Below are 25,483 nucleotides of genomic sequence, written 5' to 3' on the forward strand. Positions count from 1 at the left end.
AGCGGACCGCACTTCCGGTTTTCCGTTGCTATAGGAACCGCTCCGGCGTCGGAAAGTGCCCTAGTTGCTTGGGACCCGTAGGGAGACTGCCGCTGGATACACGAGTGGTCTGGTGACTTGGAGGAGAAGCGTAAGGTGGGAAGGGGTACCCGGGGGTCGTCCGGAGGAGCTGGAAGCCGCTAGGGCGCAGAGGAAAGGGGAGAAAGTAAGCCGCGGTGGGGATGAGGGTGAGGGGTGCTGGAGATGGGGGGGGGGGGGGGAGGAAATGAGACCCAGCGGGACTCCGGGGGCGGGGTCAGGGGTGTGTCCTGGGCGGGGTGGGGCGGGGCGATGTGCTTCCCCCAAGCTCACCTGCTGCGCTGGGTCTTCACAGAACTCTGACCAGGGACCATGTCGGCCGTGGTAGCTCAGTCGCTGCATGCTTTTGGCCTTCGATCCCACGTGGCCAACAATATCTTCTTCTTCGATGAGCAGATCATTATATTTCCTTCAGGGAATTACTGTGTGAAGTACAATATGGATCAGAAATGGCAAAAATTCATTCCAGGTAAAACCCTTCCCATCCTGACACATTAACCTCACGTGGCAAAAATAACCTCATAATTCCAACACGAAGATTGAAAGGAAAGTTTTTGGGCCAACTCACTTAAACGTATAGTTCTCTAAATGTAGACATGTCTACTTGCATTACATGCAAAAAACACATGTAAAATAATATTAATTTAAAAGCACTTTTTCACTGTGACTTAATGAAAAAATTATTTTAATGAGTCTCTTTTCATGCCTGTTCAATATCATTGTCTGTGTCATCACCGAGGCCAATTTTTGAGTTAACACAGTTTTCTAGAGCATACCACCCTCATTCCAGCACCTTTTGAATTCATGTGTGATGAGGACACTGGAGATTTTATCCCAAGTCACAAATATAACTATTTGTATAATGTTACATTGTTTTTGTTCATATTGGTTCTGCTGATGATATACATAATTTCCACAACTTAGTCACTTCCTTTTCCACTCTTTGTTGCATATATTGTAGTGTGACCATATATGTGTAGCCCCATTTAAGATATAGTTTTGTTTTTGCTATTTACTAACTTTATATGAATGGAATCATAATATATGTGTTCAATGACTTGCTTCTGTTTTCAACATCAGGCTTTTGAGATCCTGAATATTGCATCTTGAGTTCATTTTATTGCTACATCTATGAATCTAATGTCTCAAATAGATCTGTCCATTCCAGTGTTAATGGACTTTTTGGGAAACAACAGTATTTTTGTATTATAAGTCATCCTAGTATAAATGTATTGCATTCATATGTGCTTGTCCACTTGTGCAGAGATTCTTGAGGGCATAGCCAGGACAAAAATCACTGGGTAATATGGTGGTACCAATTTACACTCCCACCAGGCGTACATGAGACTTGCCATTCCTCCACAACCTCACCGACCCTTGGTATTGTTCACATTTCTATTATTTTTTTTGTTTGTTAATCTATTAATTGAGAAAGGGTATCTTATTGGTTTTAGTATTATATTTCTCTACTACTAATGAGGATGAATTTTTTTTTCATGTGCTTACGGGCTGTTCCTATTTAGTCTCCTATGAAATTTCTTATTCATCTCTTTTACCCATTTTTTTTTTTCTATGGGAGTTTTTGGGTAATTTTCTTATTGATTTTTGGGCACACTTTCTATACTCTTTATGCCAATCCTATGTATTGCAAATACTGTCTCCCAGTTTGGGGCTTGTGTTTTCTCCCTCCTTATGGTATCTTGATGGACAGAAATTCTTAGTTTTAATGAAGTTCATCAACATTCTCCTTTTTGTGTCTTCTTCAGGAATTGTTCCCTAACTCAAGCTTATGAATATCTATACTATCTCCTTTATGCTTTATACTTTTGTCTTTCACCTTTGAGGCTGTGAGTTAGGAGGGTGCTTAGTGTGTTAGGAGACTAGCAAGGAAGTCAGTGTGGGTGGAGTGGAGGGAACGAAGGAACAGGGAGAAAGAGGTGAGGCAGAGGAGTAACGGGGAGCAACATCACAGGGGGCTTTGTGGGTCATAGGCTCTTACGCTGAGTGAAATGAGAAATCATGGGGGGATTCTGAGCAGAGAGAGCAGCATGATCTGGCTTATGTTTCAACAGGTTCATTCTGGCCATTGGGTAGAGAATAGATTTAAGGAGGGACAAGGGAGGAAGCAGGAGACCAGGTGAGAAACTGTTGCTACAATCCAGGTGAGAGAAAATGGTGTCAAGGAGCAGGTTGTAGGTAATAGGAATGGTGAGAAGAGATCAAATCCTGGATATATTTTGAAAGTGGAGGTAACAGATTTTCTCAGAAAACAGGTGTAGGGTGGAAGAGAAAAAGAAGCAAGATTTCTGGTCTGAGTAAGTAGAAGGATGGAGTTTCTGTTAAGTGAGAAAGAGCTTAACCACACAGAGCCTAGGAGCCAAGAAAATGTCTTATTTTAACTTATTCTAAAATCAGGAAGAAAGTATAATAATAAATATGTCATAATGAATCTAGCCTGGCTATATTTCTCTTTATATCAATGCAATCACAAAATATACTTTTTAATGTTCTTTAATGGAGGGAGAGGCTCCTGAAAGCAATAGTATCTAGGGCCCATCAAAATCATAACTTGATTGCATTTCCCAGATAAAGTATGTGTACTTCAGTGTTGCCCCAGGTGCTGCTATGTAGAAGACCATAACTTGCATTCTCATGTATGTTATCTCATGGTTATAAGATGACTGCTGTAATTCCAGATATCACACCTAGATTCCAGGGAAAGGGGGAGAGATGTATCCATCCCTGGTTTTCAGGAAAGCACAAGCTTTACCACAAAGCCAGCCCAGCAAACTTCTGCATCTATCGCATGGCCAGAATGTCACATAGATCACCTAACTGCACGGAAGGCTGAGGAATCCAGTAGTTAGCATCCCAGCCTTGAGAGCAGAGGAAGAGTGCTGAGTGCTGCCCACTCAAGGCCTAAAGGCCTATGTAGCATGGCCCTATTCCACTGCCCTAGACTTATCTAATAGTGACCAACCCTGGCTCACATGAGATGCTCCAACAATATCCCACTTTCTCACATCCACACATTTTCTCTTCCTGTCACCTGCCCCACCCTTTCCCTGTCCCATTTTTGTCCTCCAGGAATTGATCCCTGACTTCTCCTCCTACCTTAGCTTCAGGGAGGTGCCCACCCTAGCCACTGTTATAATACCCCAGACATAGTTGTGCCAAGGAGCTTCACAGGTTGACAATTACCTATTTCTGCACTTTTCTCCTATTGTGTCAGCAGTGCCGACCACTATGCCTGGTTCATATTGAATCTTGGCGACCTACCCTCATTATTCCGTTTTACCTGTTTGCAGGCTCAGACAAGAGTCAAGCCATGTTAGCCTTGTCCATCAGTCCCAATCGGCGATACCTCGCTATCTCTGAGTTGGTGCAAGAAAAGCCTATCATCACCATTTATGAACTGTCAGCCATCCCTTGCCGGAAGCGTAAAGTCCTTAGTAACTTTGACTTCCCAGTTCAGAGATTTACTAGCATGGCTTTTTCTCCAGACTCCAAATACCTATTGGCTCAGTCATCGCCTCCAGAGTCCAACCTTGTCTACTGGCTATGGGAAAAACAGAAAGTAATGGCCATGATCAAAACCGACGCTCAGAACAACACTGTCTACCAGGTACCTCCCAACATAACAAGTATTGTGCAAATTATAAAAAAAAATAGCATGAGCTGTATTTTATGGGATGTTTTCTATGTATTATTATAGAAGCAGTGCTGATTTCTTTTTTCTTTTTCTTTTTTAAATATATATTTTATTGATTTTACACAGAGAGGAATTGAGAGGAACAGAGAGTTAGAAACGTCGATGAGAGAGAAACACCGACCAGCTGCCTCTTGCACACCCCCCACTGGGGATGTGCCCGCAACCAAGGTACATGCCCTTGACCGGAATCGAACCCAGGACCTTTCAGTCCGCAGGCCGATGCTCTATCCATTGAGCCAAACCGGTCCCGGCTACAGTGCTGATTTCTTAACATGCACATTTAACTTCAGTCTCACAACAATCGTATATGGTATTCAGAATTATCCCCATTATACTGATGAGGGAACTGGGGCTCCAAGAGGTTAAGTGACACACGTAAGATCACAGAGGTATGGAATGGCAGGGCCAAGGAGTCCCGTGTCTGTCTTCTTTACTCTGTCTTGCCTGGAACTGCCTTCTGGTCACAGGTTCAGGCCAGAGGTGAAGTGGTCCAACTCGCTCTCCCTTTCTGGTTCTGGCCTCTCTTCAGCATCATTGCTAGGCAATGCGAAGATTTCAGGGAGTAATTCGAAGCAGTAGATCTTTAAGGAGCTGTCAACGGAATTGTAGTTACATGGGGAGCAGAGTTTTCTACTGTGGTTTGAAGGCAAAATAAAGAGCCCCTGTTAGGAAGCTGGTTCACTGCTAAGACAGGGGGTCCCAAGGAGTTTTATCTTGGTGCAGTCAACCCAGTGCAGGATCTAGAACTCAGCTCTGCAGGTTTTCAGGAACTCGGCTCTATTCAGTGGACTCAGTCATTCTCACATGACCGTTTGGTCGGCAAACAACAGAACCAAATATCAACAGTACAACAATTGAAATTTCTTTTGAGAGCCGAAAACTGACTTCTGCGCATGGGCCACGAAGTTTCAATTGCATTGTACATGCGTGCCCGCACGTGTTCTTTTGTGGAAGAGCCACACTCAAGGGGCCAAAGAGCCGCATGTGGCTCTCGAGCTGCAGTTTGCTGACCACAGGCCTAGTGCATAAACCAGCACCTCAAGACCAGAGCACTCACATCATTTACCTAGTGTATTTCCATCCTGGGAGTGGAGAATTTGGAAGAGAAATCAGCAATTAGAAGGCTCCTCGGCGACCACAGAATCAGGGCGAGCCGAGGGTCGTTTCCTCCAGGCTCCAGCGAGGCCTGTGCAGCACCCCCACTCAGAGCAGAGAGCACCTGTGCTCCAGTAGCCTCATGCACATCTATTAGATGTTTGCTGTGAACCCAGCTCTGGGAAAATACAGAGATGGAAAAGCCACAGCCTCTCAAGTTGATCACCACCTAATGCGGGTGACAGGTTGACTGCCTGTCCCTGTACGTGGGGTTGAGGAGGGTACAGATAAAGGAAGCTCCATTGGCAAGGAGACCACATAGCAGTCCCTGGCCTTAGGTTCCTCCCCCTGGACAGGCCACATAAACCTGCCAGATCCTCCCGTTTCTGTGTTTGCAGCTGAGCCTTCATTCCTTTTTGTTGACACAGCACTCGGCCATTGTCAAGACCTGCTCATTTTGCTTTTGGCCTTGGTAAAAGGACTTTTGTAGGCTTCCTAGTTTAAAACAACTGGCCCCACAAATATAATGGATGCAGATCTGTGCTCTTATGGTATCAAAGTTATATGATGTAGTGGTATTTCAAGGGTACTCTGAGTTACCTGGAATACATATTAATTGGTAAAATGGGAAGTGATTCCATTAAGATTAGTTTCATAAAGCTTTGTCTTTCCTTCTTCCACACTCTACAGGTGAGCTTCAGTCCTCAGGATAACACGCAGGTGTGTGTCACTGGAAATGGGATGTTTAAGCTTCTCCGCTTTGCCGAGGGAACCCTGAAGCAAACCAACTTTCAGAGGGGAGAACCACAAAACTACCTCGCCCATACCTGGGTGTCTGATGACAAGATTGTCGTTGGCACCGACACAGGCAGGCTCTTCCTCTTTGAATCTGGAGATCAACGCTGGGAGACAAGTATCATGGTCAAGGAGTCCACCAGCGACTTGAAGAACCTGGAGATGATGCACGAGTCAGAGAGGTAATGGCACCCCTCCGGGCTGTGCTCCTGTGAAAACATACTCCTCCTACTGATAGCATCCCATGAAACCAGCGCTCTCATCACCTCTCTGCCTTAAACATCAACTCTTCATTTTCCTTCTGCCTTTCTAGTGTTCATCCATATTCGAGCACAAATTTGACAGTTATGACCTTAGTCTACATACATTTATTTTTATCTTTATACCTAACCTCATTTTATAAGCATTTTAGTATGAATAGTCTTCCAAATTACAGATTTTCCATTTGGTTCCCTTCCCCTGGACAGGCCACAAAAACCTGCCAGACCCTCCCGTATATTTTCTAATGGCTGCCTAACTTACTGAATCAATTGAATAAATGTCCACCGAGCACTTGCAGTACGCCAGGCATCTTGCTAGGTGCTGGAGACACAGATCCCCCGGGACCTTACAATTCAGTAGGAGGCAACAGACCAACAAAGAAGGAAATGTCAACAAAAGCATGTGGGGTAAATTAGAGGCTCGGGATGGAGCTCTCAACCTTACCTCTGCCAATAGCTTCTCACCCATATCAGACTGGACCATCGTATGTACTGCAGCTGCAAGGGCCTCTAGTTGTTAGAGGAATGAATGAGAGGAATAGAGAGGGAGGGAAGGTGGAAATGGATACCTTGATGCAAATCTCAGCTCTTCTACTTACTAAGTGTGTGATTTTATTTTATTTTAAATATATTTTTATTGATTTTTTACAGAGAGGAAGAAAGAGGGATAGAGAGTTAGAAACATGATGAGGGAGAATCATCAATCAGCTGCCTCTTGCACACCCCCCACTGGGGATGTGTCCGCAACCAAGGTACATGCCATTGACCAGAATCGAACCCAGGATCCTTCAGTCTGCAGGCCGACGCTCTATCCACTGAGCCAAACCAGTTTCGGCTAAGTGTGTGATTTTAGAAAACTCAAATCCTTGAGCCACTTTTTTCTAAACACCAAAATGAGGATATTAATAATATACTACTAACTAGAGGCTCAGTGCATGAAATTCATGCGTGGGTAGGGTCCCTAGGCCTGGCTGGCAATCAGGGCCAATCAGTGGGGTGACTGGCAGGGTGATTGAGGGGGCCCCTGCTGGCACCTACCTTGACCAGCCTGGCATCACCTGCTTGCTGGCCCCACCTGGTTGCCAGCCAGCCCCATCCCCCTGATTGCCTCACTGCTGCTGCCGGTCACCTTTCTCTGTGGGGCGACCAGTGGGGCAATTGAATGGAGGGGGAGGGGGCTTCTGGCACCCACCTTGGCTGGCCAGGGGCCATGTGAGCTGGGGGCAACTCCTGCATTTAGCACCTGCCCCCTGGTGGTCAGTGTACGTCATAGCGACTGGTCATTCCGCCGTTCGGTCGATTTTCATATCAGGCTTTTATTATATAGGATAATGACAATAATAATAGTGACCACACAGAGTTGTGAGACTTCCAAATAAGTGTGTAACCTTCCAGGCTTCCTGTGGAGTTTGTGTAGCATTCCCAGGGCAATGGGTAGTGTTTTGGCAATGGGAAAGGGGTTCACTCTGGGTGGTTTCTCCCACACCCAAGGACAGCAGCCCTTCTTCCTCATCCCTAGCAGAATCCCTCTCCTGGGGATTGTCTCTGTAAACCTTACATGCTGTGTTGTTGTTTTTTTCTAGCTTGATCGAATTCCCAACACTCAGCTCCCCAGTCCCTTCCTTTGAACAGATCCTGGAGACCAATGGCCACAGCCAGCAGTCCATGCCCCAGGTGTTTGCCATTGCGTCCTACTCAAAGGGGTTTGCCTGTTCTGCTGGGCCAGGGAGAGTTCTACTGTTTGAGAAGATGGAAGAGAAGGATTTTTATCACGAGAGCAGGGAAATCCGGGTAAGGAGAGAAGGAATAAGCAAAAACTGGGGTCCTGCTGACCTTTGTTCTCCAGCAGCAGAGGCCTGACAAGGAGTTTGATGGGGAGGAGGGGGTGTAGCACCGAGCAGCAATGGGGATTTGAGCAGTTTGTCCTGAAGAAGTGTTAGGATGGGTTGGACAGAATTGGGGTTTAGAATTGGGATGATCTGGATTTCAATCCTGGGAGAGAACTTTAGCAAATTCTATTTCTCTTTGAAGCTTAGTGCTCCCATAAAAAATTATATTATGGCCGAAACCAGTTTGGCTCAGTGGATAGAGCGTCGGCCTGTGCACTGAAGGGTCCCAGGTTCGATTCCGGTCAGGGGCATGTACCTTGGTTGCGAGCACATCCCCGGTGGGGGTTGTACAAGAGGCAGCTGGTCTATGTTTCTCTCTGATTGATGTTTCTAGCTCTCTATCCATCTCCCTTCCTCTCTGTAAAAAATCAATAAAGTAGATATTTTTAAAAATTATATTATGATGATACATATTGATATTTAATACACAGCATACTACCATGCACACAGTGAGCATTTAGTAAATGTGTGTGGAATAAATGATACACACTGTTTTGAGGAGAGAGCACATCTAGTTTGGGAAGAACCAGGAAGGCTTCTGAGTGTTTGATTGTAATTGTTGAAGAAAGGCCTTAGAGCACATGTGTCAAACACAAGGCCCGCGGGCCAAATCCAGCCCGCCAGGCCTTGCAATGTGGCCCGCACCGCGCTGTCATCACTGCACTCCGCTGTCAGTTTATGACATTGTCAGTTTATGACTGTTCAGTAAACCATTCGGCCCGCGATTTAGGCTGGATTTTAGATTTTGGCCCCTTCTCTGATTGAGTTCGACACCCCTACCTTAGAGGATGAGAGCACTTGTGTGAAAGAAACAGATTAGGAATTCCAGGTGGGAGGAACAAATTAAGCAAAGCCACCACTGACAGGGAGCAGGTGGCGTACTGGGGATACCTATGTTCCCCAATAGAGAGGGCCTGGCATCACTTGAAGGGAAAAGGTGAGAACCCATCTTTCTGGTGAAAGATCTCCAACCCGAGGATTGTGTGTCAGGCGGCCTGTTCCTGAGTGGAGAAGCATAAGCTCAAGTTCAGTGCTCTGCCTGCGATAGAGGGTGGGGCCATGGCGGGGCCCTGGACAGGAAGCAGCTAAAAACACATTGAATGAGTCAGGCGTGACTTTGCTGCTTAAGATGAGCATCTGAATCCAGCAAAACCTGTGTGGGAGACAGCACTGGGGCAGCACACACACAAGGTCCTAGGCCTGCGGGCTCCCATTCGACTCTACACAGTGTAGTGTCACACCAATGGGACAACAGAGGGAACTATCCTGTGCCACGGGCACATTGAGGGAATCCCATGGCCGCCCAGCCCAGCACAGTGCAGCGCAGGTCAGGGGCTTCGCAGAGCCTTCATTGTCCTGCGGAGCAGAGGCAGTTGACTATGTGAAGGAGGGTGAAGAACTCCAGACAGAGGGAGGGAAGCAGGAGAGGGGACCCCAGGGAGGCGGTGCTGCAGGCTCTAGAAAAGTCCAAAGGAAGAGGAGACGTATGTGTAGGCCAACCTTTCAGGAAGCTTGGTTGTTAATAGAAGAAAAGCAATAGCAGAGAAAAGGAAATCTAATTTTATAATGTCTACCTGGGAAGTACAGCCCCCCTCAGAGACTACTGGCAGGAGCTGTGTGACCCCTTCTCTCTTCTCTGCCCTGGCGCCTACCCATGTGGAAGAAGGGCTGTCACCTTCCCCTCTGCCGCCCTGAAGTGCACGCTGGTATCCTAGGTGCAGGTGGGCGCCTGCCCTGGGGTACACAACATACCCCAAGTGCATACAGAGTGAGTGAGTGGGAGTTAGACTAGCACTTGTTTTCAGAGGAGATCTCAGCTGGGCACGTGCAGATCGATCATTTTTATGTATGTTGTCGTCTTATTATTCAGCCACTAATCACTTACAGGTGAATAACGAAACCCACAGAAACAGAGGCAACTCACACGCTCCCTTCCCCGCCTCTGAGGGGGACCAGACCATGCTGGTCTGGGAGTCCTAGTTCATTACACCTGCGAGAACCCACCGATGATGCGAGCACACCACTGACAGCCGTCTTGTGTCGTGGGCAGATTCCTGTGGACCCGCAGAGCAACGACCCGAGTCAGTCGGACAAGCAGGACATCCTCTGCTTGTGCTTCAGCCCCTCAGAGGAAACCCTGCTCGTCAGCACCAGTAAGAACCAGCTCTACAGCATCACCATGTCCCTGACGGAGATCAGCAAGGCAAGTCTCTCCCAGCAACGTTTCTGTCCAGACTTTCCTCATCTGTCTTCGCAGCAGAATTGGTCTCTAGTGTTTCTTCTTGATGCCTTTGTCTGCTTTTGGTCTCAGGGTAATACCGACCTCCTAGAATGAGGTGTAGAGATGAGGCTGAAGAGAGAGAATTGTTTCGTTTTTAAGATAAACAAGATCTAAGTGTATTTAAAAGCTAACAGGCCCACATATCAAATCATGTTGTATATCCCAAAAGAATACAGTGTTATATGTCAGATATATATCAGGTTTTTTTTTTTAATGTGCTATGCAGAAGAGCATTTTGAAAGTATCACACGTTAAATTGAGTTTTCAAAGTTTGGGAACTGTTACTTAAAAGTTATTGTGTGACTTTGGATAGATTACTTCGGATTAAACCTCTCTGGGCATCACTTTCCACATATTTTCAGCAGGAGGTTGTAAGACATAGCCTCTTTTTATTTTTTATTTTTTTTTTGAGGTAACATATAAATTTCAGGTGTCTAACATTATAATTTGACATTTGTATATACTACATCGTGCTTACCACCGAAAGTTTCCATCCATCACCCTACAATTGAACCCTTTTCCCCATTCTGCCCTCCTGCCCCTCTTCACCCCAACCACCAATCTGTCATCTGCCTCTAGGAGCTTGTTTTTGCTTTTTTTGCTTGTTAGTTGTTTTTTAATATTCCACATACACGTGAAGTCATATAGTATGTGTCTTTTCCCCTGAGGGCACCCACCTGACTTGTTTTACTTAGCGCAATACCCTCAAGGTCCATCCGTGCTGTTGCAAGGATTCCACCTTTTTTATAGCTGAGTAGTAGTGTGTTGTATGTGTATGCCACACCTTCTTTGTCTGTTTGTCTAGGTTGTTTTCATAAGAAGTAGGTAAAGGAGATAATGCTGTCTGACCAGTGATCTCAGGTGGGGCCTTTCTGGCCACCTACACTAGTGGTACCATGAATCCAGAGCCGTTTTTAACCTGCAGATTTAGAAACTATTTTTATCATTTCACCTGGGGGAACTGATTCACTCAAAAAAGACTAATCTGATGGACGGATCTCCAACTTGTTCACTTTCTCTGTCTGGTGGGTGAGCTCATTGCAGATCCTCTCCCCCTCCAGGTGGCAGGGCCTCTGAGAAGGACGTTTGCCAGGGCAGGAGAGAACTAGGCCAGAGAAGTTGGCTCTTCTATGGAAGGGAGCATTTCCATTCTCTCTCCTCAGCTGTCAAAGTCTTCTGCCTGTGCCTATACATACGCTCTACCTTCCTGCCCCTGAGTTATACTCCATTTTGATGCTAAAATGGTCTTTTCAAAACCCATATCTGGTCATTGCAAGAAGATACAACTTTCTCCACCACCACCACCACTGTCATCATAGCTGTGACCTTTCAGTGACCTCCCTGTGCTCTTGAGAAGACCAAATTTGGCTGCCCCAGCCTCATCCCATCAGCCCACCTAATAAGGCTGACCTTTCCAATCACCACGAATCTGCATGTTCCTTCCAGCCAAGAGGCTTGTGCAAACACTGTGCGTCCGCCTGGAACACTCTTCCCTCCTCTCTTCCCCATATTAGTTCTTGCTCATCCTTCAGCGAACAAAAAACAGCAAATAGAGGCAAGCGTTTGAAGGTACTAGAGAAAGAAGGGGCAACAGATGGAGAAGAATGGGAATATCTGTGCCTGCCCCCCACCCGCACAGCACCTCTTTCTCTGAGGTAGTAGGAAAGGATGGAGTGACGCGGAATGTGAAGGAATTCGCATCGCAGCTTTTGCTTTGTCTTGTGAACAGACCTAAAATATGTACACCTCATTAAATTTCCCAGTCATCACTCCTCTTGCAGGTGTCCCAGGTAAAATGCCTCTGATGGCAAACATCTGGAATGTATACGAGCAGTGTGATAAGATACATTTTATTTTATTTTTTAATATATTTTATTGATTTTTTAGAGAGAGGAAGAGAGAGGGATAGAAAGCTAGAAACATCGATGAGAGAGCTAGAAACATTGATGAGAGAGAAACATCTATCAGCTGCTTCCTGCACACCCCCTACTGGGGATGTGCATGCCCTTGACCGGAATCGAACCTGGGACCTCTCAGTCCGCAGACCGACGCTCTATTCACTGAACCAAACTGGTTTTGGCAAGATACATTTTAATTTAAAGTCATTCACCCAAGTCTCATTGCTGCTGGAGGTACAGTAACTGGCCTCCCGGGAGAAAAATTTGGCAGTAGTTATCAAGATTCTTAAAATCATTCATACCACTTTCCCTACATTCCATTCTAGAACTGTGTCAGTCCCAGCCAATTGATAGTCATGCTATCAGCTAGGACAGTGGTCAGCAAACTCATTAGTCAACAGAGCCAAAAATCAACAATACAATGATTGAAATTTCCTTTGAGAGCCAATTTTTTTAAACTTAAACTTCTAATGCCACTTCTTCAAAATAGACTCGCCCAGGCCATAGTATTTTGTGGAAGAGCCACACTCAAGGAGCCACATGTGGCTCAAGAGCCTCAGTTTGCCAACCACGGAGCTAGGAAAGCCCCAGGCACTGCCCCAGACCTGCATGTTTCCCCCACAGGGGCCAGTGTTGTAGCTGGACTGGCCTTTGTGGTTCTTATGATTGCAGGATGCACTCCAACAAAAACCATCAGGAAACGTGGAGGAACAGGTCTTGGTGGGTACACAGCATGTGTGCCTATGGCCTCACGGAGAGGTCACGGGTAGAGAAAGGGCACAGACCTGGGGCTCTCTGCCTTTAGTAGGGCCCTCGGTGGGGTGTCTAGGGTTTTTCCGGATCATTCTTTAGTGCCTAGTTTACAGTCTAAGAGTGGGAATTGGGGCATGGAGGAGAGAAGCGTTATCACTGAAGTCATCCGTTATCCAGGGTTTTCTGAAAGAAGGGGGCAGTGTGGTTCCTTATCTGGCTGCTTTGCTGGGCTTAGACAGCTGGCAATATGTTTCTTCAAGATGCTGTTCTCAAACATATGCCTCAACAATCAAAGCAGACCGTCAGGCACTTAGTTACAATAACAAAGCTTAATGTCGGCAGTATCTAAGGAAATAATCAGAGGTACACACACTTACCTGCAAGGAAATTAGTCTGGTTATTCCCAAGTTACAAAAATTGGAGACCCCTTACATGTCCTCCTCATGGAGGAATGGCTAAATTAAAAATTCTGGTATATTCTCGGAATAAAATATTTTTTTTGCCATTGGAATAATGTTTTAAAATAATATAGGCTTAGGGAAATATGCATAATATTAACGTGACTGGTTCCCAGCCTGATAATGTCCTTGGAGAACATGAAAGCTGAAATGCAGCCAGCCTTTTGGGCACACCGCCAGATCTCATTCTCTGTGATTTCCCCAGGGGGAGCCTGCCCACTTTGAGTATCTGATGTACCCATTACACTCAGCATCCATCACCGGCCTGGCTACTTGCATCCGCAAACCCCTCATTGCCACCTGTTCTCTGGACCGATCCATCCGCATCTGGAATTATGAGTCCAAGTAAGGAATGCAAAGGCTTTGTTACTTTAATATGCAGGATTTGGGTTGCTAAATTTTTCATGTGAGTTATTTTAGAGAGTTTTAAATGTTAATTATGCAGAAGCTTTCAGCTGGGGAAAAAAATTTTTTTTTAAGTCAAGTCAGTCAACCTGCCTCCTCTTTTTGCTCTTACACAAGCTAGAAAATTACTTTGTGCTTTATTGGATGCTTGCTCCATGCCAGACACTGTGTCAGACTCTAGGGACTCCAGTGTCTCACCTTCTTCCATGACCTCCTGTGTCCTTCCAGCTCTCCTCCCCCCTGACTCCCACTAGATCTGCTTTGGACCTCAGAGAGTTTGCCAGACTCTTATTTATCCCTTTTCCCCTCCTCATTGCCTGCAACCCACCTCAACACCCTAGTGGTATTTTTTGCCTCCTGACATAGCTTCACCGAGAATCTATGACCTAGATTTGCCCCACAGTATATTTTCTTTGTTCTTATACACAGTTGCTGGGTTTGCTGAAAGATAAAATGTAAAATCCTTCTGATCTGGAAAATCTAAATGGAGCTGCACCTTTAACATCACTAGATAAGCCCCTGATCAGTATCCCTACTTGGCATACTCATTGCTTCTATCTTCAAACAATCAAAATCTAGATAAGAGGGAAAGCAATCATTGCAAGCAACAAAGTATCTCAAATGCTATGATAAAAATACATACCAGATACAGGGGAGGGCTCAAGGGATTTAGCAGGCTAGACTTATAATTCAGTAATTGACCTTTCTCACAGCACTCTGGAACTCTACAAGGAATACCAGGAAGAGGCCTATACAATCAGCCTTCACCCTTCTGGTCACTTCATTGTAGTAGGGTTTGCTGACAAGCTACGCCTCATGAATCTACTCATTGATGATATACGTTCATTCAAAGAATACTCTATCAGAGGATGCAAAGAGGTAAGAACTGCTGGAGATAAGGGACCAGTTTCTTGGAAAGCCAGGGCTGAAATATCAACTAACACGCTCTAGGGAGGTGGGACCAAAAGGTGTCTTAGAAAACTTTATGCCCTAGCTGGTTTGGCTCGATGGATAGAGGGTCGGCCTGTGGACTGAAGGGTCCCAGGTTCGATTCCAGTCAAGGGCATATGCCTGGGTTGTGGGCTCGATCCCCAATGTGGGGCATGCAGAAGGCAGCGTATCAATGATTCTCCCACAACACTGATGTTTCTATCTCTCTATCCCTCTCCCTTCCTCTCTAAAATCAATAAAAAAAAAATTTTTTAAAGAAAACTTTAGTGGCTTTAAAAAGAAAATAATCCAATTCTTCTCCCAACAAACTTATTGAGTATATGGCTCTATTGCATTTTTTCTTATTCTCACCAAAATATTTCATTGAGCCAAGCCGTGTGAGATCCCACCTGCAGTAGGCCTCCCTGTGCTTGTGGAGTAATACAAAAGCACTGAAAAAGACTTACCTCAGAACCAGAGTCACAGCTGGGAAGGCGAGGCTGGAGACGGGGAAAAGCCCTGAAGTCAGCAGAGAGGCAGTAAGCAGTCCATCAGCCTTCCTGGAGATGACCTGTAGGAACAAGACGGTGGTCCCAGGAATCACTTCCCTACTCTGCAACTTCTACAGACAAATGAGTGCTCTACCCTGTGAACCAAGCAGCTTCATACTTAATGCACATGGCAGTGAGCTACAGGAATAGTTGTCAGCCAATTCTCAGTATGTTTGTACCTTGCCCCACCCAGTTCCCACCTCCATACATAGTTTCAGCCTGAACTCTTTAAATATATAAAAATATATAAATATATAAATATATTCTCTCTCTCTGGCCAGATTATTATAATCTCTGAACGCATAATAATCTGGCCACTCAATATATATATATATATATATATATATATATATATATATATATATATATATATATATATATATATATTAGAGGTCCAGTGCATGAATTTGTGCATGGGTGGGGTCTAGCCAGCCTGGCCAGGGGGAAGGGACATTAGCAGTTGGCTGGCCTGCCTGCTGGTCAAACTCCTGGTTGAGGGGACAATTTGCATATATGCTTTTATACACTGAGTGGCCAGATTATTATAACCAACTGACATTTGTAGGCAAATTGGCTGTACACTGCATTGTATGGGTTATGGAAGCTGAAGGGCTGTTTGAACACCTTTGCTGTCTGCAGTTATGAAAGTAAAACATCTCCAATTCACATAGGAACATAAGGATTATACAGTCTTGCATTGGAAAAAAGTCATGTGGTCCGATGAATCACGTTTCCAGTTGCATCATGCAGATACCAGAGTGAGAATTTTGCGGAAACAGCATGAAACCATGCACCCTACATGCATAAGTACAACCCTTCAAGCTGGTGGGGGCAGTGTTATGGTTTGAGACATGTTTTCCTGGCATGATTTGGGCCCTTTAGTTCGTGTGGAACAATGTCTGAATAGCACAACATACCTAAGTATCATTGCTGATCAAGTTCATCCTATTATGTTGATGGTGCATCCCAATGGATGGCTTCTTCCAACAAGACAATGCGCCATGCCACAGTGCTCGTATTGTGCAGGAGTGGCTTCAAGAATGTGAGGGAGACCTTACCTTGCTTAGGTGGCCCCCACAATGACCAGATCTCAATCCAATTGAGCATTTGTAGGACTAAGTTAAAAGAGCCATCAGACAGCTGGTTCCACAACCATCAAATCTCACAGAACTGGACAGTGCTATTCATCAGGCATGGTGTCAGATTCCTCACATCACCTTTCAACATCTCGTGGAGTCATGCCAAGAAGAATCGCTGTAGTATTGAAGGCAAAAGGTGGCCCAACGAAGTAGTGATGGGGTGGTCATAATAATCTGGCCACTCAGTGTATATATATTTTTCCCATTGATTTTTTAGCGAGAGTGGAAGGGAGAGGGAGAGACAGAGAGAGAAACATCGATGTGAGAGAGACACATTAATTGGTTGCCTCCCACACACGCCCTGACTAGGGATGGGGATCAAGCCTTCAACTGAGGTATATGCCCTTGATCAGAATGAACCCAGAACCGAAGGTCAACACTCTATCCACTGAGCCAAACCAGGTAGGGCTCCGCCTCAACTCTTTGAGAAAAGGAGGATTTGACAGTAACGGAACGAGATTGCTCACTTTTTTCATGCTTGCTCTATGGCTGTATTTTCTTGTAGAGTGCCTTTAGCAATGGAGGTCACCTGTTTGCTGCAGTCAATGGAAACGTAATTCACCTTTTCACCACCACAAGCCTGGAGAATATCACAAATCTGAAAGGGCACACAGGGAAGGTAAGTCCGTGTGGAGGAGCACAGAGTCCAGCATTGTGCTATCCAATGGGAAATAAGTGATGAAAAGAGAAGCAACTCCTTTCCTCGTGGAGCTCCTTGTCTACTTGGGGGAAGGGACAATAAAACAAATGCACAGACAAATTTAATTACTAGTTGCAATAAATTCAATGAAAGGAAAACATGAGGTGTTATGAGAGGAAATAATGAAGGAGTTGGCATAATGAAGGAAATTTGGTGTTCACAGAGGCTTGGTCCTAAAGGAATGGGTAGGGATTAACGACACAGAGCTGGTGGGATAGTCATTGCAGATAGGGCTCCAAAGACACTGAGGTGGGCGATTGCACTGTGTGTCAGAGGAACTGAAATGTCAGTGGGGCTGGAACATAGGTATCAGGATAAAACTTGGGGTGAGCTGAGACTGGAGAGGTTAGCAGAGTCCCAACTACATAGAACCTTGTAGGAATTTAAGGATTTTTATACTTTATCCTTGTTCCTCAAAATCACTGAGGACTCTCAGGATAGAGAATTATATGACCAGATTTTTATTTTAAAAGCTTACTTTGGCTACAGAGTAAAGAATGCATTTAAAGAAATAAGAATGTCTACATGATAGAAGATAGTATTTTGGACCAGGATGGAGGTGGATGAATTCAAAAGATATTTAGGAAGTAAAACCAATAGTTCATGAAGACAGAGTGGATATGGGGCATGAAGAAAAGGGAGGGACCAAAGATTAAAAGGGCTAAGAAGATTTCAGCAGATGAATTTGGAGAGAAAAAGCAATATAAAAAGAAAGGCATTCTAGACTCAAGGACGTGTTAAAGATGATAGAATGGGAGTATAAAATAGGGTGGTGGCTTGTGATTTCTATGGCTGGCATATTGGGCATACTTGAGGAGTGATAGAAGAAAAAGCTGGAGAAATTGCCTGTATCATAGAGTGTTGTATGCCAGGCCAAGGAATTGGACATTGGTCTGTAGGTGATGAGACACAACTGATAGGATTTAAGAAAGGACGTAATGGGTTCAGATAGGTAATTCTTCAGATGGCATTGAGATTGACTTGGCAGGAGGAATGTTGAATGATGGAGACCAGCTAGGAAGTGAGGGTGAAAGATGAATTAGGAACTAAACCATGGCTTTAGTAGTAGGGACAGAGAGGGGGGAAAAAAAAAGATAGTAAGTCTCATTTGGACATATTATATTTGACATGTCCAGAAAGTATTGAGGTCAGGAAAGAAGTCAAGGCCGAAAATTAAGATTCCGGGTATTAGGGTGGAGTAGATTAGATCACCAGGGGCCTGTGTGGAATCTGAGAAGAATCTTGGGCAAGAGACAGATATCCAACATTTAAAGGATTATTAAAAAGAACAGAAAGACTCAAATGAAGGTACAAAGAGAACCTGGAATCAGGGACTTGTATCAAAGAGGCCAAGGAACTAGTTCCAAAAGCATAAAGTGGTCACTGGCATGGAATGTCAGAGAGAGGTCCTGCAAAGACTAAAAACTGACCACTGACTGTAGCCATGGAAGTGCTATACACACGAGCGTTACTGAGAGCTGCTTTGCAGTGGGATTGGTCTCTAAGTTACTGTGGAGATGGTCACTTGACGCTGTACACTGTGCTTTGCTCCAAACAAAGCAGTCCCCTCAAGCAGAGGTGGAGAGCTCTTGTTTTATGGCCTGCCCATCCCCTGGGCAGAATCCCTGCTCTACTTTTTCAGGAATGACCCCTTCAGTCTGAGTGGCACTTGCAGAGGGAAGGAATGAAAGCTCCTGGTCTTTTTAGCTCTCCCCTCATGATTGGGAACCAGCATCCTCAGTCCCTCCATATTCTTGGTCTCCCACACTTGGAGCAGAGCTTCCACCAACAGTGGGGACTGGCTGGGGGAAGGAAGACCAGTCTCTCGGCCATTCCTGCCTAGAATAGAGCTTCTGAGTAGGGATAAGAAACACTAACAGTCTGCCCTTCCCAGGGTGACACCATAGCCAAAGACTGAGAGCTGGAGGGAGAGGGAGCCCCATCTTTTGGCCACACCTGCCCAGAGGGCACAACGATAAAATTCTTGGAGCAGAGGAAGGTAAAGGAGCAGGTCATGGCTCAAATGCCACAGATTCTGTTCTTACTGAGGCTGAGTAGGTTTATTTGAATGAATGTTTCTACATTTGCTCTATGCCCTTAGGACAATTTCCAGAGACTTTAAATAATCACTTGTATTATTTTTAACAGTTAACTTATTTGAGGGGAGGGGGGGGCAGGAGGAAATTAGCTAAGAGACTTACTCTGCTATTTCAGAGGTACTTCTCTTTATACTACTTTTGTAACTTCCTGTGAATATATAATTATTTTTCCCCCAATAAAGTGTTTTATTAAAGTCATAATTGAATAGTTGTAGCATTATAGGAACCATCACAATTTAGTCTTGCCATTCTAAGGTAAAAAGGACATGGGAGTATTTCATCTACCATATTTTGCAAACATCTTGGCAGACAGAAAATTAATAATCTGTTTTGTGCTTGCTGGAGGGTGCATACCGGGAAAGGACATTCTGCCTCAGTCTATGGAACACCTGAAGAGTTCACCCGCCTCTTCCATGTGAGGGCCGTGCATGTGTGTGTGTGGACCCTTCACTGGGTATGTCTTCATCCCCTGCAGATTCGTTCCATTGTGTGGAATGCAGATGACAGCAAACTGATTTCTTGTGGCACAGACGGTGCTGTGTATGAATGGAATCTGTCCACAGGAAGGAGAGAGACGGAGTGTGTGCTCAAGTCCTGCAGCTACAACTGTGTAACCGTCTCCCCTGATGGCAAAATTATCTTTGCTGTTGGATCTGACCATACCCTCAAGGAGATCGCCGATTCTTCCGTGAGTCTGCCTGCCCCTGCCCCCTGCCTCTGGCCGGCCTCTGAGCTGCTGCACTGACCTGCTGGAGGCAGCCCCTACCGTTACAGCAGAAGGAGGGTTGTGAGAACAGGGTCTCTTCTTCATGGAGTCACGCCTGGCTCCCCATTCCTTTTCAGTCATCTCAGTTCTTGTTACTTCAGGAGTTTTCTGCCCAGTGCCCTACCTGACTGAGCTAAATTGTGGGACCCTTTTCTTCTTCTTTTTTTTTTTTTTTTAAATATATTTTATTGATTTTGTACAGAGAGGAAGGGAGAGGGATAGAGAGTTAGAAACATCGATGAGAGAGAATCATCGATCAGCTGCCTCTTGCACACCCCCTACTGGGAATATGCCCGCAACCAAGGCACATGCCCCTGACCGGAATCGAACCTGGGACCTTTCAGTCCCCAAGCCGATGCTCTATCCATTGAGCCAAACCGGCCTTTGGCTGTGGGACCCTTTTCCACTTGTGTTTTGCTTGCTGTCTATACCTTCTCTCCACCCTCTAGGCATGGAGCTCTGCAGAAGTTCGAACCTGCACCCTTACTCTTGATCTGCACTTACTCTCCTGGGGTAAAAGCAAAACTGCAGTTATTGCTGTTACCTAGGCTTGCCACCATATTCATTTGAGACTCCCCAGCTCTGAAATGGTGGCAACAGCTCCCAATAGCCGAGGGAGCAGAGAAGAGCCCAGCAAGGACGCCTCCTACTTGTGTGGCTGTGTCCTACTCCAGGAGCCCAGGGCAGCTGGTCTTCACTGATTTCTCTCACTTTCCTTTGGTGCTCGTCACTCTCTGGGTCCTGATATCTGGGGAAGGGCAGAGATACCACGGCAGCAAACTGACCTGAGGCAGGTTTCCCCATGATCGAAACAGCTTGGAGCAGGGTGCCTCACCACTGCGCCCCAGACAGCTTAGTCCTGGTTCTGTGGTGGCTTTCACAGTGCGGCACCAGAGCAAAGCTCTGGGAGGGCAGAGCCATGGTTCTCCCTTCTTTATTTTTTTTTTTACACTTTTTAAAATTAAATTATTATCTGTGTACATATTTTAACATTGCCCCCCCTCCCATACATACCCTCCTTCCCCAAAGTTTTGTGTCCATTGGTTGTACTTATATGCATGTATACAAGTCCTTCGGTTGATCTATTATCTCCTGGTTCTCCCTTCTTGATATGCCTACCAGCCAGCATCCACTGCATGGCCCAATGCAAACATTTGATCAATGTCTAGTGGATAGGCACATGGGTGAGTGGGTGTGGGGGTGATTTAATATGTGCAGGAATGAGTTCCTTGATAGTATAGCTTTGTTTATGGAATGGACATGAATGAATGCTTGCTGAATGCATTTATGATCCACTTCCTGTTCTGCATTTGAGGTGCATGGTAATATAGCAGCCAAGGGCAAATACTCTGGAACCCCATGCCACTTTCTAGGTGGGTGAGTTGAGGCAAATAACCTACCATTTCTGTGACTATTTCAGGGGTAACAGTTACTCCACCAAAGGGGTTTTGTTAGGATTTAATGAGTTACAACATATAAAAGCCATAGAATGATGCTTGGCACCTAGCAGGTGCTGTTTGAAAGTTTCTCTTTATTAGTGTTATTCCTAACTTGAAGAACTGTTTATTATCAACCAAGCAGCCAAGAACTATTTAGTTTGTGCCTTTTATGTGCTGAGCACTATTGCAGATGCTATCAGAAATAGGAGACCCTTTTATTTAAATCCTCGATATTTTTTTCCATTGATTTTTAGAGAGAATGGAAAAGAGAGGGAAAGACAAAGAAACAGCAATGTGAGAGAAACACATCAATTGGTTGCCTCCTGCACGTGTCCTGACCAGGACCCTGGCCAGGGAGGAATCTGCAACCCAGGTACATGCCCTTGACGGGACCAAACCTGGGACCATTTGGTCTGCAGGCTGATGCTCTATGCACTGAGCCAAACTGATTAGGGCAACACATTTTTTAAAAAATAAGTTTTTATTGGTTTCAGAGAGAGGGAGGGAGAAGGAGAGAGAGACAGAAACATCAATGATGAGAATATTGATCAGTTGCCTCTTGCATGCCCCCTACTGGAGATTAAGCCCATAACTGGTGCTCTGACCTGGAATTGAACCTTGACCTCCTGGTTCATGGGTCAAGGCTCAACCACTGTGCCATTCTGGTTGGGCAGAGATATGTTTTTTAAATATAGAGCTTTCTCTAACATTGCTACTAGAGGAGAGGAAGAGAATGACTTGGGAACCTGGGGACGTGGCTCACCCCTCACACTGAGCAGAGCTGTCTTTCCTCTAGGTCCTTCGGGAGATACCAACATTTGATGTCGTCTACACAGCCATCGTTGTGTCTCACTCGGGGCGCATGATATTTGTGGGTACATCCGTGGGAACCATACGTGCAATGAAGTACCCTCTGCCTTTGCCAAAAGAGTTCAATGACTACCAGGCCCATGGCGGTCCTATCACCAAGGTGAGAGAATCCCCTCTCTTCAGGGGCCCAGTCCCAAACCAGCTGTCAGTAGGTCCATTTGATCCTGTCCCCACATACCTTCTTCACCCCATCAACCGCAGTGTCTTTCCTGTCTTCTTACTTATTCATATAGCCATCCATTCAATAGACACTTATCGGCTATTAATATTCTCTGTTTAACCTAATCACAGAAATTTATCCTAGGAAATAATTGAATGCACCTAAAGATTTATGCACAGATTGTTCACCACAATTTTATGGATAATAAAGGGCCGTGTGAGAGATGCTGGAGGTGTCTCGCCCAGACCTCCCCTCCCCAACTAGGGCATTCCTCCCAGCTCTGAGTGTTGGCTGATCACAGCTCTCCATCTCCTCCACAGAAGTGCCCTGGACTAAAAGGAGATGAGCCCTCCCCCACCCTGAGACCTTCCTGGGGGTAACAACATGAGCACACATGTGTAAATTGTCCCTTCATTCTCCCTTCTAAAATAGCAGTGTTTCTATTTACATGGAGTTCTGAAGAACAGGCACTGGGAGAATGTGCAGCTCCTCCCCTGACCCCCTCTTACTCCAGATTGAATGCCATCAACACCTGAGGCTTTTTATTAGGTCCCACATTCTATTGGCTCGCCTTAGACACTATTAGGAAAGGATTTTTCATTATAAACTGAAATATTCCTGTATTGAGTCAGTTCTTGTTCCAAAGCAAATTCCTATGACATAGTCCCTCCCAGCTTCTCTTCAGATCTACTAAGTTTTATGGATAAGATGTTTAGTTTTCTGATTATAAAAGCGATGCATGTTTACTTTAGAAATAAAAATCCTCATAATAATATCATCGTTAATAATTGGGTGCATTGGAAACGTCTACTCTTTTATGCATACAGTGTGTGTGTGTTACAAAAATTGAGTTTATACTATATATACACTCTTTTTTAGCCTTTTTAAAAAACTTAATGCTATTATAAGCACTTTGCCATATTCAGTATTTGAATTGTTCTCAAAAGCATGATTTTAGTAGCTACACAAATATTTTTTCATGTGATGAACCATAACTTATTTAATTCTTCTCTTATAACTGGGTATTTAAGTTACCTTATAAATGCTAGTGAGTGTCCTAGTCTACAGATTTCAAGGGCATCTCTGATTATTTCCTGAGGCTAAATCCCTAGAATTCCTGAGGGCAAGAACATGGCCATTTTTAAGGTTTTTGACATCCCTACTAATTATGGGAAGATATTTTCATAGTTGGCTCTTTTTTTGTGTGTGTCTTATTTTGAAACTAGTGGCCTGGTGCACAAAGTGCATGCACTCGGCGGGGGGAAGGGGGAGGAGGAACGGAGGATCCCCCAGCCTGGCCTGTGCCCTGTCACAGTGTGGGAGTCCTGTGATCCATTGCCCCAAAGAGGTAGGCCCCGCCCACCCATCCGGGGCTCCTAAATGGATTGCCCCAAAGAAGTAGGCCCGAGCCAGGAGAGACTGGGGGTGGGCCCGTAGAGGAGGCCTCCCTCTATATGCACCTACCTAACCACCCCCAATTGCCCCACCCCCAAGGCTCCGCCCATGCATACCTGTTGTGCATGCTGCCTGCTGAGCAGTCGTGATGTTATGGCATCCCAGACAATTTGCATGTTCCTCTATTATTATATAGGATAGTAATAGATTCACAGGAAATTTTAAAGACTGCATAGAGGTCCTGTGTACCCTTCACCCAGTTTCCCCTAGTAGTTACATCTAAACTGACTATAGCACAATACCAAACCAGAAACTTGACATTGGGGCGATATGTGTATGTAAGTCTCTACCGTTTTATCTCATGCATAGATCTGCATACCCACTACTGCAATCAAGACACAGAACTATGCCACCATCACAAAGAGCTCCCTCATGCTGCCCTTTTATAGTCACCCAGCCCCCTCCCACCCCCAACCTAGTCCTTGACAGCCACTCATTTGTTTTCCATTTCTAACATTGGTCATCTTGGGAATGTTACATAAATGGAATCACATGTATGTGGCCTTCTTAGAGTGGCTTTTCCCCTCTCAGCCTAATGTCCTTAAGATCCCTCTAAGGTATTTCATGTCTCGATAGTTTATTCCTTCTCACTCCGAGCGGCGTTCCACGGTAAGGCTTTGCCATAGTTTTCCCAGCCATCATCTATTGTAGGACAGTTTTATTTCTCCCAGCTTTGGGCTACTACAAATAAAGTTGTCTGGACTATTATGTACAAGCTTTTGTGTGGACTTAAGTTTTCATTTTTTCTGGGATAAATGCCCAGGAGTAACATTGCTGGGTCATATTGTAAATATACGTTTAATTTTTTAAGAGCCTGTCAGCTATTTTCCAATCCCACCAGCAGTGCACGGGAGAGTCAGTTTCTCCACATCACTGCCAGCATTTGGTGTTGTCACTGTTTGTAGTTTAGCTGTTCTAATGGATGTGTGATGATATCTCATCATGGTCTTCACTTGCAGTTCCCTGATGGCTAATACTGTTGAATATCTTTTTGTGTCCTTATTTGCCATCTGTACATTCTCTTCTGTAAAATGTCTCCATATCTTTTGCCCATTTTCTAGTTGGGTTGTTTGGGCTTTTTACTGTTGAGTATTGAGAGTTCTTTGTATAGTCTAGATCAGTGGTCGGGAACTCATTAGTCAACAGAGCCAAATATCAACAGTACAACGATTGAAATTTATTTTGAGAGCCAAAATTTTTAAACTTAAACTTCTTCTAATGCCACTTCTTCAAAATAGACTCACCCAGGCCGTGGCGTTTTGTGGAAGAGCCACATTCAAGGGGCCAAAGAGCCGCATGTGGCTCGCAAGCCACAGGTCTAGATAATAACTGACTCTTAAAATTTCAAATCTACAGAGATCTAGTCTTACTTCTTTTATTAATTATCAGGAACCCATGAGGGCTTCTGTGTCATAGGTTCTTACTCAGCATTGCATTTTTCTCCCCGTGAGCTGTGCCTGGGCTTGCATGGGGGGAGGCCTGGCACAGTAGCCAGTCCTGTCATCCAGGGCCTCAGAGAGCCTCCTCTTCATGGTCTTTTGCTCAGATGTTTCTCACCTTCGATGACCAGTTCCTGCTGACGGTCTCCGAGGATGGCTGCCTGTTCACCTGGAAGGTCTTCGATAAGGATGGTCGGGGAATAAAGCGAGAGAGGGAGGTGGGCTTTGCCGAAGAGGTGCTCGTTACTAAAACAGACATGGAGGAGAAGGTAAGAATTGGATCTGATGAAGAGGGATGTGGGAATTCCTTG

At 45.1% G+C, this 25,483-nt stretch overlaps 1 protein-coding gene across 1 annotated transcript in view; it reads left to right on the forward strand.

The window, feature by feature from the left end:
- The first annotated feature begins 49 nt into the window (after positions 1-49).
- CFAP57 (cilia and flagella associated protein 57) overlaps positions 50-25,483 on the forward strand; it is a 55,073-nt gene continuing 29,639 nt past the window's right edge. Inside the window, exons 1-12 of the mRNA XM_084874754.1 lie at positions 50-135; positions 374-547; positions 3,387-3,703; positions 5,576-5,862; positions 7,524-7,731; positions 9,880-10,032; positions 13,425-13,564; positions 14,338-14,503; positions 16,750-16,863; positions 19,519-19,731; positions 22,045-22,218; positions 25,280-25,441. Of these exons, the coding sequence (XP_084730880.1) occupies positions 391-547; positions 3,387-3,703; positions 5,576-5,862; positions 7,524-7,731; positions 9,880-10,032; positions 13,425-13,564; positions 14,338-14,503; positions 16,750-16,863; positions 19,519-19,731; positions 22,045-22,218; positions 25,280-25,441 (2,091 nt within the window). The 5' untranslated portion in view covers positions 50-135; positions 374-390. The remainder of the gene's footprint in view (positions 136-373; positions 548-3,386; positions 3,704-5,575; positions 5,863-7,523; positions 7,732-9,879; positions 10,033-13,424; positions 13,565-14,337; positions 14,504-16,749; positions 16,864-19,518; positions 19,732-22,044; positions 22,219-25,279; positions 25,442-25,483) is intronic.

This window comes from Pipistrellus hanaki (genome assembly GCF_964339955.1).
Source record: "Pipistrellus hanaki genome assembly, chromosome: 2".
Classification (NCBI taxonomy): Eukaryota; Metazoa; Chordata; class Mammalia; order Chiroptera; family Vespertilionidae; genus Pipistrellus; species Pipistrellus hanaki.